The sequence below is a fragment of the Pseudochaenichthys georgianus genome, chromosome 1 (assembly GCF_902827115.2).
Source record: "Pseudochaenichthys georgianus chromosome 1, fPseGeo1.2, whole genome shotgun sequence".
Lineage (NCBI taxonomy): Eukaryota > Metazoa > Chordata > Actinopteri > Perciformes > Channichthyidae > Pseudochaenichthys > Pseudochaenichthys georgianus.
Window position 1 is genome coordinate 40,186,114 of NC_047503.1, and position 14,892 is coordinate 40,201,005.

Below are 14,892 nucleotides of genomic sequence, written 5' to 3' on the forward strand. Positions count from 1 at the left end.
GGGTTTACGCTGGCTTAATAACATTAATATATTTATATAAATGTATTCCCACTGTAGGTTTGACTGAAATCTTATTTTAAAGACTGTAACTAAAGTTAAGTGTCATTCACAAGATTTAAAATGTTGAAAAACAACCTAGGTAGTCACGTATGATGGATGACATGTGATATTTTGGCAGAAAACACACAGATGTAACTAAAAACATTAGTCATAGTTTCAGTTCCCCGGTGCATTTTGCTTGCCTGGGATGACTTGCTGAGACTTCACTTCTAGACATCATAAATGTTATTAGTTATACCTGTATACTTCCTGCAATAACAAGTCCATGTGTCCTTTACTTAAAATGGTTACAGCGGCTGAGATAAAGAACGGTTATTTCTTATGGACTCCACTGAACACTCATTTTAAAGATTGAAATTAAAGTAAAGTAGCATTGTCAAAATTCAAATTGTAGCAACTCAACTAATAAGAACCTCGTAGCTCTATAGAGCAGATATTGTTTTGACATCAAATGCATTAAAGGGGCCTATTAGGCTCATTTTCAGTTTCATATAGGTATTTTGTCCTGGCAGGCTATGTTGTGATTGGTCAACCGCTTAGAGATGTCCTGCCTCTTATGGCGCGTTTCCACTGCAGCGGGTAGCTCGCCATAAGCGTGCCGAGCCGTGCGGGGCCCGTTTTTGGTTGCGTTTCCACTTGGCCTAGTTTTGGCCCGGGGCTACTTTTTCACCTTTTTTCTGGCCCGACTAAATCGTGGTTCTAGGGCCAGGAACAACCAGGCTGAGTCGGGCTGAGTATGCTAAACTAGAGAGAGGATCGCTGGCAAGGGGGCTACAACTACAACAAGATGAACATATTTGACCGTGATTTAATTGTAATACACGTTTCAAAATGATGCCGAAGTAACAACATACTGATACCGGTTAGTAAAAACCATGAATTAATGCTTTGACAAGTCTGCAGACAGACGGCAGGCGAAAAACTATTTTAAAATGCGTGCTTTCTAAATGGAGCTTGGCTAAGCTAACGTTATATATGCTCCGACCGTCCACACTCACAACAACGGCCTATACAGACATAAATAAAGCAGCGACTGTATTCGCCATGACACAGGCAGTCTGTGGTTTGTACTTGTTTAACTTTTGTCTAGTTTCTGAACAGATATGAAGAGCTGTGAGCTCTGAGTGCTAAGAGCTAACGGCTGTGTTGTTTTTTGGGGTGCTCATTGAAGATGATGTCACGGCTCCGCCTACACTGCGTTACTATAGTAACTACCCCAGTTCCTAAACTGTAATGGAAGCGCAGCATTAAAGTGAGCCGGGCCTAATAAGGCCTAACCAAACTGAGCGCTGCCTGCAGTGGAAACGCGCCATTAGACTATCGTGTACAATTTGTTGGTGCCCTATAGCCAATAGAAAACCGAGTGTTACATAAGGATGTCACTATCTTACGGAAGTAAACAAAGGAGTCCAATGGAGGCGTTTCAGGCAGGGGGGAGTATGGGAGAGAAACTAGCTTGGGAGGGAACTTCGGGATTTCAGCCTTTGCAGACCATTCACAAAAATCTATATAACACTACAGGAAAGAGAAAACCCCCAAAAGCCATAAAAGGGCCTCTTTAATGGTGGCCATATTCAATGTAGGTGTTCCATGTAAGATCCTTGGTATCACTTTAGTTACACCGGTGTGAGAGGTCTATTGGGTCTTTTTTTTAAAGTTTAAATATTGGATTTAAGAAAAAAACTAATCACATAAATAATACAAAATAGATTGATTCCTCTTTTGTCTTTTTTTCACAGCAGTCAGTTTACTACGCCGCTGTAATAAATTAAATTTGATCAATTCATGTCTGTACTCACTTAGGTGGCATACTGGGACATTTAAATGAAAAAGAGCCATCCCTAATGTGTGAGTGAGTCTCCGGACTAACATTTTATTATTTAAACCTGTGCTTTTTCTATTAGCAAAAGTTAAAATGCCTGCTGTGAAAGAGGCTTTTATTCATTCTAGATGCATATTGCTTTTAATAGAATATTGATCGTGCTGCCATCAGCTGTGGTGGAAGTAACTAATTGCTCTCATTACTGTAATTGAGAATCTTTGTTGAATAATTGTTGAGTACACTCATGTTTCTCAATGCACTTTTCAAATAGAGAGGGATTTTAGTACAGTCGGGTATTTTGCTGCTCTGACAGAAAGAAGAATATGTTTTCATTCCAGTTTTCCCCTTACCTCTGTTTCCCCCTGAAGCTATTCTTTCGATTAGGTTTTCTCAAAAGAAATAGTGTCACTACTCTTACAGAGCATCACTCACTTGAGGAGGGTAGCTATCAAATCGCACTTCTTCTTCCTTTTGCTAATATTTAGTTAAAGTGACAGTTCTTTTATTTTGGTCGTTTTTCCAGCCCCAAATGTGGCGTCTGTTTGAGGCCCACAAGGGGAAAATACAACAGGAATCCATCACAGTGGAATGATAACACATGCTCCAAGAAGTACACAAATTGAATTATAAATATCACCCCCTGTTTCTGGGATACAGTACAAACAGATGTCAGTGCACTGTACCGCACATGAGGGGTTGCTTTCATCTTGGCCGGCCGCTTTATGAACGGCGCTGTGTTCAGCCGCGGGGACACATGCGGGGCACATTCTTAGAGTGCCACATACCTCCCACATTTAACAGATACCAAAGATTGAATTGGATGAGTGACGCAGCAGATGCCCAGTTTGTATATCAGAGCCATCGTCTATTAATGGTCGCTTAAGTTAAGCCATGTTAGCCGATTCGAAAGGCGCGGCTGGAATTTGACCGTCAGCTTGTTGAATGCCACACAGTGCCACCAGGCTTAAGTAGTGCTTCATGACTATAAACTGTTGAGGATATATAGGGGTCAGTTAGTGAATGCAGTTGCTACTTGAGGGCCGGTATAGTGAAACATTAATAGACTTACTTCCACTCATGAGCAAGGCTAACAAGGGGCATTTAAGGAGTAGCAATATTGATTTTTCCACTATACGGGAACATGTGTGACAAGCACGTTTAATTGTATCGGATTAAGGATAGTTTTCTAATATCATTTAAATGTATCAGTAGAAAAAGTCTCGAATAAAATAACATTTGACTGTAGGTTAAATGTTTTAGTTTGCACGCAAATAAGCTTTCTAGGCAGGTGGAAACTCAGGTGTAATGTCATGGCAAAATGAATAACATAACAGGTTGTGTTTTACATAAACTGCACTGTGCTCCTGATGCTTTTTCAATCCTGTAAAGGGTTAATATGAATTATGCTTAATTCTTTATTCCAACAAACCAAGCCAAAATAAATGTTCCCTGTCCTTGTTAGACAGCAAGTTTAGATAACATTCAAATTCTCAACCCTACATCTGTTCTCCCACGACATAATATCCACTTCCCTTAAACCTGCAGACACATACACACATTTCAATTGTTTAATTAGTGGTGTCAACCTTATTTTCTCCCTGGATTTCACAGTAAACAACTTGCATTGTCATTCCTGCAAAAACAAAAAACCATAGCAACACTTTGTCCACTGGCATGGCAGAGAAAACAGGTCTTAACTTGCCTGGTTCACTGAAAAAGAAACAGCTTAAAAATGTAAATGAGGGATTATTGAAATGGCCACATTCTCAGACAGAGGCAGCTCTGTGAGCATCAGCACATGCCAGACGCATCCGGGGCCTCCTCGCGAAGAAACAAACAGACAAGATGGAGCGAGGACACAGAGTGGTGGAAAAACGGAGAGATAGCACAGACCAGCGACTGACAGCTCGACGAGGCCTCAGGACTGAAGAAAGCTGAGCGATAGCGGAGGTGGAGAGCCCCTCTGGGGTGTTCACTGTACGGTAAATGAACTTCTGAGGCACATCTGAAGTGATGCAAAGTGGAGTGATTTATTGGGTCAACTCCATTGAGGTATGCTACATTCCTGACACGCCTCTATCACTGACAGAGATTAGCAGAAGGCTTTTTTCTTGGGAATATGCTTGACTCAAGGGAAGATAACACTGGGTACAATTTGAAGCCCTTTTTTTCAAGCAGGAGTCAAGAGAGCAGTCTCTTTTTAAAAGGAAAGGACGAGCTCTTTGTTCCGTGTGCGGGAGAGGGAAATTAGAGAGAAGAAGGGGGCAGAGCATAAAGGAAAATCATAATGGCTCTTTGCTGTTGAGAAAGGTTTCTTAGGTGACAGAAAAAGGAGGTGGTGAAGACTGTGACATGCTTGGCATTCGTGCTGGCATATCTGGGAGGTGTCAAGGAAACTGGTGGCATTCACTCCTCCGCAGTTTGCACAGTGGAGCTCCATGCATGTTGCTAAGATAGGGAGGAAGAGGAGCTGCTGTGGAAAGTCGATTGTCGAAATCTCACCCTCCATCACTACCCGCACCGGCTGATGGTCCACAGGACGAAAGATAGGGAGGTAACTGGCCCACACAGGTGGGGTTAAATAGTCGAGCGCTTCGTCTTTAGATAAAGTAAATGGGTTAGAGGGGATGGGGGGTAAGTGGGAGGAAAGGGGGATTGATCCAAGATAAAGTAGTAATGGGTGAGGATAGAAGGAGACACAGAGAGAGAGAGAGAGAGAGAGAGAGAGAGAGAGACACCAACCAATGGATTAGAAACACCTCTGACCACACCACATTCCTGAAGAGTAAAGAGAAACATTATGCAATAAGAATTGAACATGAGGGCCCATGGGAGAAACAGTGAAAGTGTCCCTTCTCCTCCTGCCCTCTTCTGTATTCTTATTTTGTCCTGAGGGTGAAATAAGATCTGAGAGAATTACATTATCACACGGATTCGGAGGATCCTTTCTCAATTTGTGTCTGGAGGTTAAACGAGAGACAGGAGTTACCATTCAAAAAGGCAAATCACTGCATGACTACAAACAGCCTGGAGACGTTCAGCCCCTCTGTGGGGATCCATCCATCCATCCTGCAACCTTTCCTCCGGCAGTCAGCAAACAACACCTATTGTTAAGTGACTGGAAGATGATACAGCTACCTTTGACTGCTTCGCACGCTTCAAATCATTCAAGCGTCTCCCTATTGAGGGAAGCGGTAACTTAGACTGGGAGGTTTTGAAAGCTTACTGCATTTCTGCCAACTCTATCCAACACTTGTCAAAGGCCTTATCTGCAAAAAGGCTCCATTGATATTGGTATGAAACGTTTTAGTAGCTAAGAACAATATTGCACGGAGAGAATAATTTAACAAGGGCAGCGTTGTCTTATAAGAGTGGTTATTTTTCTTGAAGACATTGTTTGGACAAAAGCTAAACCTGAACAATATCCCATGCAATTGGAAAACAGAGCAGTTAGTGGCTATAGTATCGTACCACAAATCTCCCCCAGGGACACAGTCTGCATGGTTATCTTATCTGAGCGTGATACCCGTGGGACTCGTCAAATGCCAGAAAGGGCATCATGTGGAATAAAACAAGCAAACGGGCTATGCTGTGTCTATTGTACGCTGTTGGTCATTTAATGTTTGCACTGAGGTAAAACCAAATTACATGAAATGATTTGCGAGAGCTCGATGATTGATCTGACTTCAATTATCCCTTTATTTTATCGCATCATTATTATCGCCACCCAACGGTTAGATGAGATCATTTCTATCCATTTTATTCCAGGTCCATCGTCCTGCTAATGGAGGTTAAGGTCAAATGTGACTTCATAGCCCACTTGATATCTAATGATCTTCTGAAAGAGAACATTGATAAAACAAATATAATTTAGGGTGATTAGCTGATAATTGAGGGAAAATACACTAGACTTGCAGCTGTTGATTATTAACAGCTGAAAGCCAGGAAGACAAACAGTGACGGAGAGCGATCGGTTTCCTAAAGTGCCTTTCTACACCTACACTGAATTAAATCACAATATGTTTCCGTCGCCAAGAAAAGCAGAGAAAGGTCCGGATGTGACATAATCTGTCTGAAATAGAGTGTCTGTCTGTATGTAATGTATGTCTGTCTGTCCTTTGATTTTCTTGCATACTTCACATCCTATTGGCATGCCAGTTAAGCTTGCACAGAGATCTAAGAGAGACATATATTAGTAAATGTATTGGCAACCGCTCATACCATCAAGAATACATCTGGGGATTATCCACAGACATTGAATAAAGCTTTGACTTAATTGAGCTCACTCAGCATGTGCTAGGTGATGCAAACAGCATCATGGTGGATGTATTTCTCATGACTAAAGGAAGTAAAGTGTTAAGTGGGAAGGTGTTTGGATGAGCGATTCTTGAGAAGCTGCAATAGCAGAATACCACAGGCGAAGCAATCGTCCATTTTTAAAACTGGCATTGCAATAGTGTTCTAAAAAAAGCCACGGGAACAAATTGCTCACTAACTTTAACCATAGCTCAAGAGTCAAGACTATTATACTTGTGGTATTAATTATATAGTTGCCTGACAGAAAAAGAGGGATATGAATAAAGCAGCATCCGGAGGCGCCGCAGATATATTGCTTCTGAAGTAATTCCTCCAGGAAAGTCTTTTTAAAGCCTCTTAACAGCAGGTCAACTACACCTAATGAAATCCACCTGTATGCAATAATTACCTTATTAAAATGATTGATTCAGAAGGGGGAGTGTGCTGCCAAACAGATTATTCCTATAATGACTTTATTTGTGTAGTGACAGCGTGTTCATCTATCCTCACCATGCGGCATGACAGATCCAATCCTCATCAACACAGGTGAAGCACTTCCTAAAAAAATGATAGATTCTCGAAGTGTTGATTATTATTTTTGACAGATTTGACAGACTTGTTAATTTAATGATGAGCACAATCGGATTCAAATGATGTCACCTGCAGGTGTTAAGATTCTCTGTATCGGAAAAGCCATTAAAGTGATATAAACACTTTGGTGAAATGATCTGGCAGGTGAAGAGAGCTGGCGGTAAAACAGACATGTAGTCCTTGAAGTATAAATATCTCTTAACAGTACGAGCTCATAAAACGTTGACAGAGGAAAATACAGCTTTGAATCGGAGAGTGGTGAAATCAATACAGGAGCTGCCATGCTTTGTGTTTGCTGTAAACACTCATGTTTCCTCTGAGGTTTGTTTATGCTCCTGGTGTTCCTAAGGTGTTAAACACTTTAGTTAATCAGATCGCCTCCAGGGTCACGCATCTGTCCACACCCACCAACTTAAAGTAGGGGAATGTTTGGCCATGCATGCAAAACATCTCTCTGCCAATGCAGGTTTACTTACCCTAACCCTAACCCTAACCCTAACCCTAACCCTCTTAGCCTTCATTTAAATATTAAAGATAATCTTTGGGGACATAATCATGCCTTAAAGACTGGTGAGTTTGCTGAAGTAAATGTGGATACTTCAAAAGTAGGTAGGTAGGGAACTAAACTGGAAACCAACCAACATCGTATTTCAAAAATGTTTTCATTATTATAAGAAGAACCTCTCATGACTTTAGATAAGGACCTGCTGCGATTTTTCTGTCGTTATTCTTCAGTGTGCTCAAGGTTTCCATTTAAGTAGATATTGGTTAAGTTATTAACTATTGGCAAATGAACACAATGGTATTTCCTGGAAAGATCCCAAGCCGTGGGTTTTAATCTCCATAACTGTGGGCGGCTTGCCGGAGATGGTTGGCAGAGCTAACGAAACAAACTTTAATTTACTTTATAATATGGAAAAGAAAAGAAAAGATAAATTACCACAGTTGATGGAAATTCAAAAACAAGAGAATAAAAGAGAGATATTTAGGATTTTAAGTCTAACTATCTAGCAGTGCATGCTGGGAAGTTTGCTAATGTTCTGATAACATGCATAATGCTAGTGACAATACAATAATTCAAAACAGTAGACTCGAAAGGCAGTAACTGAATAAAACATACATTAAAGTCGGCCTTCAGGCAAGTTTTGAAGTATATAAGCACCATGCTATGATAATATTTTCTTTAAATTAATTCTGTTTCCGACAGTGAAAGAAACACGTTTATCTTGCTCATAAGAAATCATGGATCCGTCCTCGTCTAAAACCACTGCTAGCGTAAGCTTGAGGTTAAGGTCAAAACAGCATTACTGGATGTAAAATATACAATTAAATCTAGTTAGAATTGTTGGCAGGTAATGGAAGGAAGCCTCAAGTCCATTTTACATCCAAAAAACTGCACACTGCCATTTTTGTCGTCAAAACGTTCACCGTGCTGATGCACTCTCTTGCTCTCTGTGAATCTGTAAAGGAGGTTTCAGGTTGCTTCGCCGGTGTTACCGCTGTTGACATGTGTCACCATTTACGGATTAGACAGCGATTGACTGTTTGCTCCGAACTTAATCTTACTTAAATCCACAGAATGCAAAACATCTGTAGTGACAGACTCAACAAGTCAGTGTGGTCGCGGTCAGCCTTTTTTGGGGATAAAAACATAAGAAAAACGTATTTTTGGGTGGAGGCGACCTTTAAGTTAATTATAAAGGATCAGTTTATTCCACATAATCGCTGAATGAAACAGCCCTGGGCAACTCATTTCTCTCCTCCAGTTGGCGCTGAAGATGAATGCATTGCTCCGGTGGGCCGGATATGAGACTGCTGCCAAACACTGGTCAATAGTAAACCTCAAATCAATGTTTCATGGAGGGCTGCATTTAGATGAGAAGATCTAATCTATAGTTTGCGAATAATTAAATTGGTCTCCATAGCGTGTGCCAGCTCCAAACTGGATCCAAGGTTATCTCCACCTAAATAGTCTGAAAGGGCAAGTGTGCCACTCAACGCTGAGTAAAACTCTCAGTGATACGTCCAGAGCTTATTGGACAAACGGGGCTTCGATGGACACTTGAAAGTACAGTTTCATCTTGAAAGGGCTTGGAATTACATTTGTCAGATAAATCTGTCTGAATGGTTGGCAGCAGAGTCTATTGTAGTTGGATACGGGACGCTGATCCTTTTTCCTCTCCCCTTTGTTGCAGATTAAGACAAAGTGCAGCCGTCTGGCCGGGCAGACAGGAGCCACCTATAGCCTCCAAACGCAGGATGAGTCATTGGAAACACACCAGAGAGGATTTCGACACCTTAACACCACCTCAACCCGTGTGTTTAATTGCACACTATACCTATTCCTGTCTTAGGGCGTGAATTCCACAAGTGCTTTCAAGTTGCTTGGATCCACTTCAATTGACTTACTAACTGGGATGCTTTAACGCTTTTCAACATTTCTGATCTGTCAGTGATGAAAATGCGGAAGAAAAGTCTCGCACACACTTTCAGTAGCATCGGGCTCACTCAGCAGAGACGAGTTATCTCAGGTCAGTAATTGAGATGTTATCTTCACAGAGAGGATGCTCCCAGGGGATCATTCAACATGGCCTCTACTTATTTCAATTTGAGCTGAATCAGCTTTTCTTTTTCTGGTGGCAGAAACCTCTTCCGCTCCGTGAGGAAGTGGCATCTTTAGGAGGGATCCGGCCACAATAGACAATGATTAACCTGCAATTACTCGGGGCGCCTTTTGTTTTCATGTGATAAATGTGGATGTCAGCATCGAGTTGTAAGGACCTTGTTTTCTGACTTTCTCTGTGGTGCATGTTTCAACCTCAGTGCGCTTTGACACACAACAAATCACAGCTGTGTTTTCATACTGTCTACAGGTCTGACTCACCTTGATTGCAGGTCTTTCCGGTGAAGCCTGGATGGCACTTGCACTTATTGGGTCCCACGCAGTCTCCATGCTTACAGCCGGGCTGGCACACAGCTGTTCAGGGAGGATTCAAAGAGGGACAGACAGATCAGTGCAGCGCCTTGGCACACTACTTGTTTCAGATCAGGTTGACAAAGCACTTCATCCTACTGCTCCTTGACTTGTCTGTAAATTGCATTTTAACTCCATGATACAGCATTAAGACAGCATGAAGCCTCATTCATGAAGGAAATGCTTCTTTCTCCTTGCTTGACAGCCTTATTATCGTTGACTAATGGCAGCCATTCAGATCTAATCACATCATTTACACATTGTACAGAGCTGGAAAACTTGTATCGTCCTTGCTGATACTAAATAACTTCACACTGTGTGAAATAAATAGGGAGTTTGACCTTTTATACTGAACAAAGTTTTGATTTCTTAGTATGCTAAGATACTGTGATGTTTGGCTGTGAAAAAAAAAAAAGAAGATTATTATGAAGGGCAGACCATCTATTTGTATTTTGTTTTTTTTAGAAAGGGGCAGGTCACATAAGATTTTATTCTTCTCCCTGCTCCTTTTCGCTCAATGGTAGAGTCATGTTTTGTGGCAATTATTGTACATTTGGTTTTGAGCGGGACAAATAAAAATTAAATTAAATTATCCATGTTTTTGAATACAGCACATTGATATTTCTATTGGCACCCATTCAACGAGGGTAACCAAGGCCAATAAAATCCCCACTTAGACTGAAGCTGGAACAATTAGAGCACCAAAACTGTAACTTATAATGAGCGCTTTCCTGCAGATGGTACAAAGTGCGTGGATGGAGATATGTTGAGTTGTGGTAGCTTCTGCGCATCTTCCTGTTCTGTCTCAGTGCGCTGTGGGCTTATCTGACTGTGCTTACTGCAGCTTGCTGCTAAGCATGGCTGATACACAGGGCCTCAGCCAAGTGTTACTAATTTTCATTAAAAGCTTCATTAATTCTGTCATAATACAGCGCAATCAGAGGACTTAATTGCCACTGTGCTGGAAGAGGTAGTACATATGTTTACGAACGTGTGTGTGAAGAGGTTTTGGGTGAGAATGCTTACCACACCAGCCAGTTTGTTGTGTATCTGGAAAGGTGTGATAGTGTAGTCATATTGTGAGAACACTGGTGTTGAATCTGTTGTTGTGTCTGTAATGCTATACATTTTACTCCAAAAGCATCCTTATTGTTACATAGCCTCAACTGACAGGATTTAGCTTTTGTGTTACTAGGTTCGTCACCATTCAACTATTATGGAAAAGCTCAAAAACGACCTCACAGATTTTTGTTAAATTGGGCGGACACATTATACATGAGCAGATAAGCAGACTTTCAGAAAGAAAACAGAACGGCATTTTAAAAAAAAAAAGGCAAAGGTGTGTTTTTAATGTTTCAAATACCAAGTTGAAAGATTATCCAAAATATCTATCTTGTGAAAAAGTTTCTTAAAAGCTGTCCTCTGCCCTTTAAGTTAAGTTAAACTTTTCTGCTGACACTGTGTCACTATTAGTCACACCTACATTTACATAATATACAATATGCATATATCAACTCAGCCGTTCTGCATAATTGAATGCTATTTAATGGCGTGATATGTTCGCATAGCAAGGTGTAACTTTGGTTAAGATATTCACGTTTGAAGTGCCTTCTTTTATGAATGATTTTAATAAAAGATGGCAATAAAGTTAAAGCTGTTTTAACACATACTGAGGGAGACCCTATAGAACCGATGAAGAATGGGCTTGATAATGCACTCTTTAAATGAAATGCACACTTTCAGAGTTGAGTTACAATCTCAGAAATATCCATTCATACCCATGCAGCCTGCAGGGCGGCAGCTCAGGTTTCTGTCTGTAACATTGCTCAAAGTTAATTCAAAAGGCACAAAGGATGAATCTGAGTCGATAACATCTCCAGGCTCATTGCACTTTATTTGCCTATGTAATCAAATAAGATAGTATTGTTAGCACACTTGGTAGAGCCTGTGATATGATATGATGTGAGTTTGCACACCAAGCAGCCAAAGTCCACAACTACAAATAAAAAAGTCGTCTAATCTGTTGGAGGAAAAAGAAAAGAGTGGAACTTTTCTACGCGTAGGAGTTTATTAGACTCGTTGCTGGTCAGCAGATCAAATGAAATACGGTTGTGGTGTTGTTAGAGGGAATTTGAGTGCTTTTTTGTCTTTCTCCTACGTGGGGGAGGATTTGATTTGCAGGATCTAGCATCAGCAGGATTTGCCTCGGAGGGTATTTTTAAGCCTCGGGCATGGCAGAAAGATCAGGCAGGGAACGGCCCGTGTTCATTAACCACAGCAGAGGATACGGGGGGCTAAAAACGGTGGCACCAGCTGGAAGGCCAAACATAGCATGTATGACCCTCCATCTATGAACAGCATCAAAACACGCCGGCTGATGACACACTTTCACTCCCGTTTTCATCAGCCGTTCCTCGGGACAGCACACTGCTGCCGGCTACAGAGGCAGAGTCTTTTGATTTATCGACTGCTAATGAGCGCCTGATGGTTAACACAAGGGGAGAGTATTCATTTTTAATTGAGACCAATAATGCGTCAGAATGTTTAAACTGGTTAAATGAATGAATTAATCAAAGTGAGATGAAAAAACGATTACTTCATCAAACGCAAGTTGCACCCTTTTGCAATCAACTGAGTAATTATCTAAAACGGTTTTTTAATCATTATTTCATTAGCTGTTGATTTTGTGTCTGTTTTTGTTTTTTTATCCATCATTGAATTATTTAAAAAGTTCTCAAAGACCACGGTAACATCTTAAAACTACTTATTTGTCAGATAAAGACCCAAACCCATTTTTACAATTATATTAAACAGAGAAAAGCCGTATATCCTAACATTTTAAGATAATATTTTTGCATTTTTGCTTGATAAACGACATATAATTTATTTATTTTAAAATATTCAGCTGATTACCTGTCCATAAATAAAATATTTGAGGATTAATGTCAGCATACATGCTATATGGATGACATGTAATCTGTCCGGGGTGCGTTATGCGGTGGAAATGTCATTGATTGACCTCGTAATGTCACAGGGAATATTTCATTTACCTAAGTGATGAATTATGATAGCATTGGCATTCTCCACCTCACTGATTTCTATATATTTAGGTATGCAGAAAACCCCCCTGCCGCATTAAAATGCTCAGTTTCTACCGTCCCTACAGATATTACTGATATATAAAATTAAAAAAATTATGGATTTCACCTTTGAGGGTTTCATTAGTATTCTAAGGGGCGCTGAATCTTAATGAATCATTGAACTCATGTTAAGAAACGGCTTCAGGTGGAATCAGGGCTGCAGAGCGGAGGCTGTTCGCATAGATCTGATGCCTTGAGGAAGCAAGATGGCCGCTACCAAAGGGGGTGTGAGGTGTTAGTGGAGGGGGGGGCTCGGCTCTATAAATAAGTGAGCGAGCCCAGGATTCAGAGGATGTGCCCCCAGCAAAAACGTCGAGCAAGATTATTTCAAGAAACATGTGGAGCTAACCTTGGGGCTGGCACCTTATCCCGGCTACTCTGTGAGTTAAGGCGAGGAGAGCTGCAAAACAAATAGCCAAACAAACAAAGGATGCGGGCAATGTTTAGTCAAGAGAGCAAAAAATAAACATGATGTTAGAGGTCAGAGCGTGGTCATTTCGACAAGCAAACATTCCTGCAAAAAAAAGAAAACACACACACAGTCTGGAGTTTTGGAGTCACACATATTCCCAGTTGCCTGTAGGCACGTTTTGAATGCATTTACAATTTCGTTTTTCAGATTTCTTTCTGAATAAAACCACCATCTCGTGGGATTATCTAGTATTTATGAAGAATGTGAACTATATTCCCGATCACTCGCATCTAAATGGAAGAGAGTCGTTTTCTCTCGCACACGCTATCCATATCACTCAATGAGATCCTGGTGCCTTTAATATGAAATTAAATGCTGCAGGTACCTGACTGTGAGGAGGCAGATTTTTTAATAGGCTCGGTTTCAAAGTGCTTTTAAATCCAGAATTGTGTCAAGTAACTCGCAACATGTGCCAATTTCCCTGCATAAATGCACTTAATTTTGATGTGCAAACCTTGCAGTTTTGTTTTCACTCTGGTACCCCAAGCAGATGAAAAGGCACACTTTTAGATGATACAGCCCAGTGATCATGAAAGCAAGTGGAGCAGGCAAGGAAATTGCTCAGAAAATCACGATAAAGTGAATTACTTAAACGGAGATATCACTTTTCTGCTTTCAGCGCTCACTTGTTAGCTCGAATTACCAATTCAAAAGTCCTGCCTTAATCCTGCGGCACTCAATCAGAAATAAATCCTGGTCTCAGTGGATTTGTAACATCCACCAGGACTGGTCTGAGGAAATTGTAATGTGTGATCCATTTAATATGGAGGTGATATTCAACCTGGTTATTTTACAATCAGAGAATATAACTGTAAGTCTTTCTGCCAGGGTTTTGTTTGATTAAGTCTTTTGGAAGAAGTTAATCAGAAGCAAGTCAAGCCCTTCAGGACATCAAGGTCTGCTGGTTACTGCCTAATGTTTAAACCTGATTTGAGCGTTAACTTTAAAGTTTTTGTTGATTTAAAGTCCATGTTTAGTTTTCAGTTATCCAGCATTTTGTGACACAACAACAATACCTCTGAATGTTAATATTATACCATTTTAAAACTATATTCAGTGCAATGTTTTGCCAATCTGTTTCTAACAAGCTCCCCAATATCTAAATCTGAGCATTGAAATATGTTATGCGAGGCAACTATGATGGGTATAGTAGCTTCATTATGGTTAAGGTAAAGTATAGTTAAGGTTTAGCAGCAAAGTCACTCGGTTAATGTTAGAAAATGATTTTAGTTCAGGTCAAATATAATACAAAAAAACATGAATTGCAGGCTTTTGAACAGACACGGCATACTGTCTCCATAACACAGTTAGGATTTGTTTTAGTTTATCTGTAACATTTGAGATAATATTAGTCATAGTAATTACATTAATTACCATTTCACGTCTATCCCCCTCTGCTATATATGGGTGCACTACTGCCTGCATATTACATGTTGATTTATATGAATAAAGGGAAGTATAATCACGAGTTCTGTGTTCAATTCCTTTTTTAATTTTCACAGTAAAAGCCCATCTAATATAGATACAATTAGTTTCT

At 40.4% G+C, this 14,892-nt stretch overlaps 1 protein-coding gene across 2 annotated transcripts in view; it reads right to left on the reverse strand.

Moving 5' to 3' along the window:
• The window catches only part of npnta (nephronectin a), a 50,691-nt gene that overhangs the window by 19,614 nt on the left and 16,185 nt on the right, over window positions 1–14,892 (reverse strand). Inside the window, exons 3-4 of one of the 2 annotated variants that reach the window (XM_034092936.2) lie at window positions 13,233–13,283; window positions 9,654–9,746 (exon numbers count right to left, since the gene is read on the reverse strand). In XM_034092936.2, the coding sequence (XP_033948827.1) occupies window positions 9,654–9,746; window positions 13,233–13,283 (144 nt within the window). The remainder of the gene's footprint in view (window positions 1–9,653; window positions 9,747–13,232; window positions 13,284–14,892) is intronic. The other variant, XM_034092944.2, reaches the window with a different exon arrangement.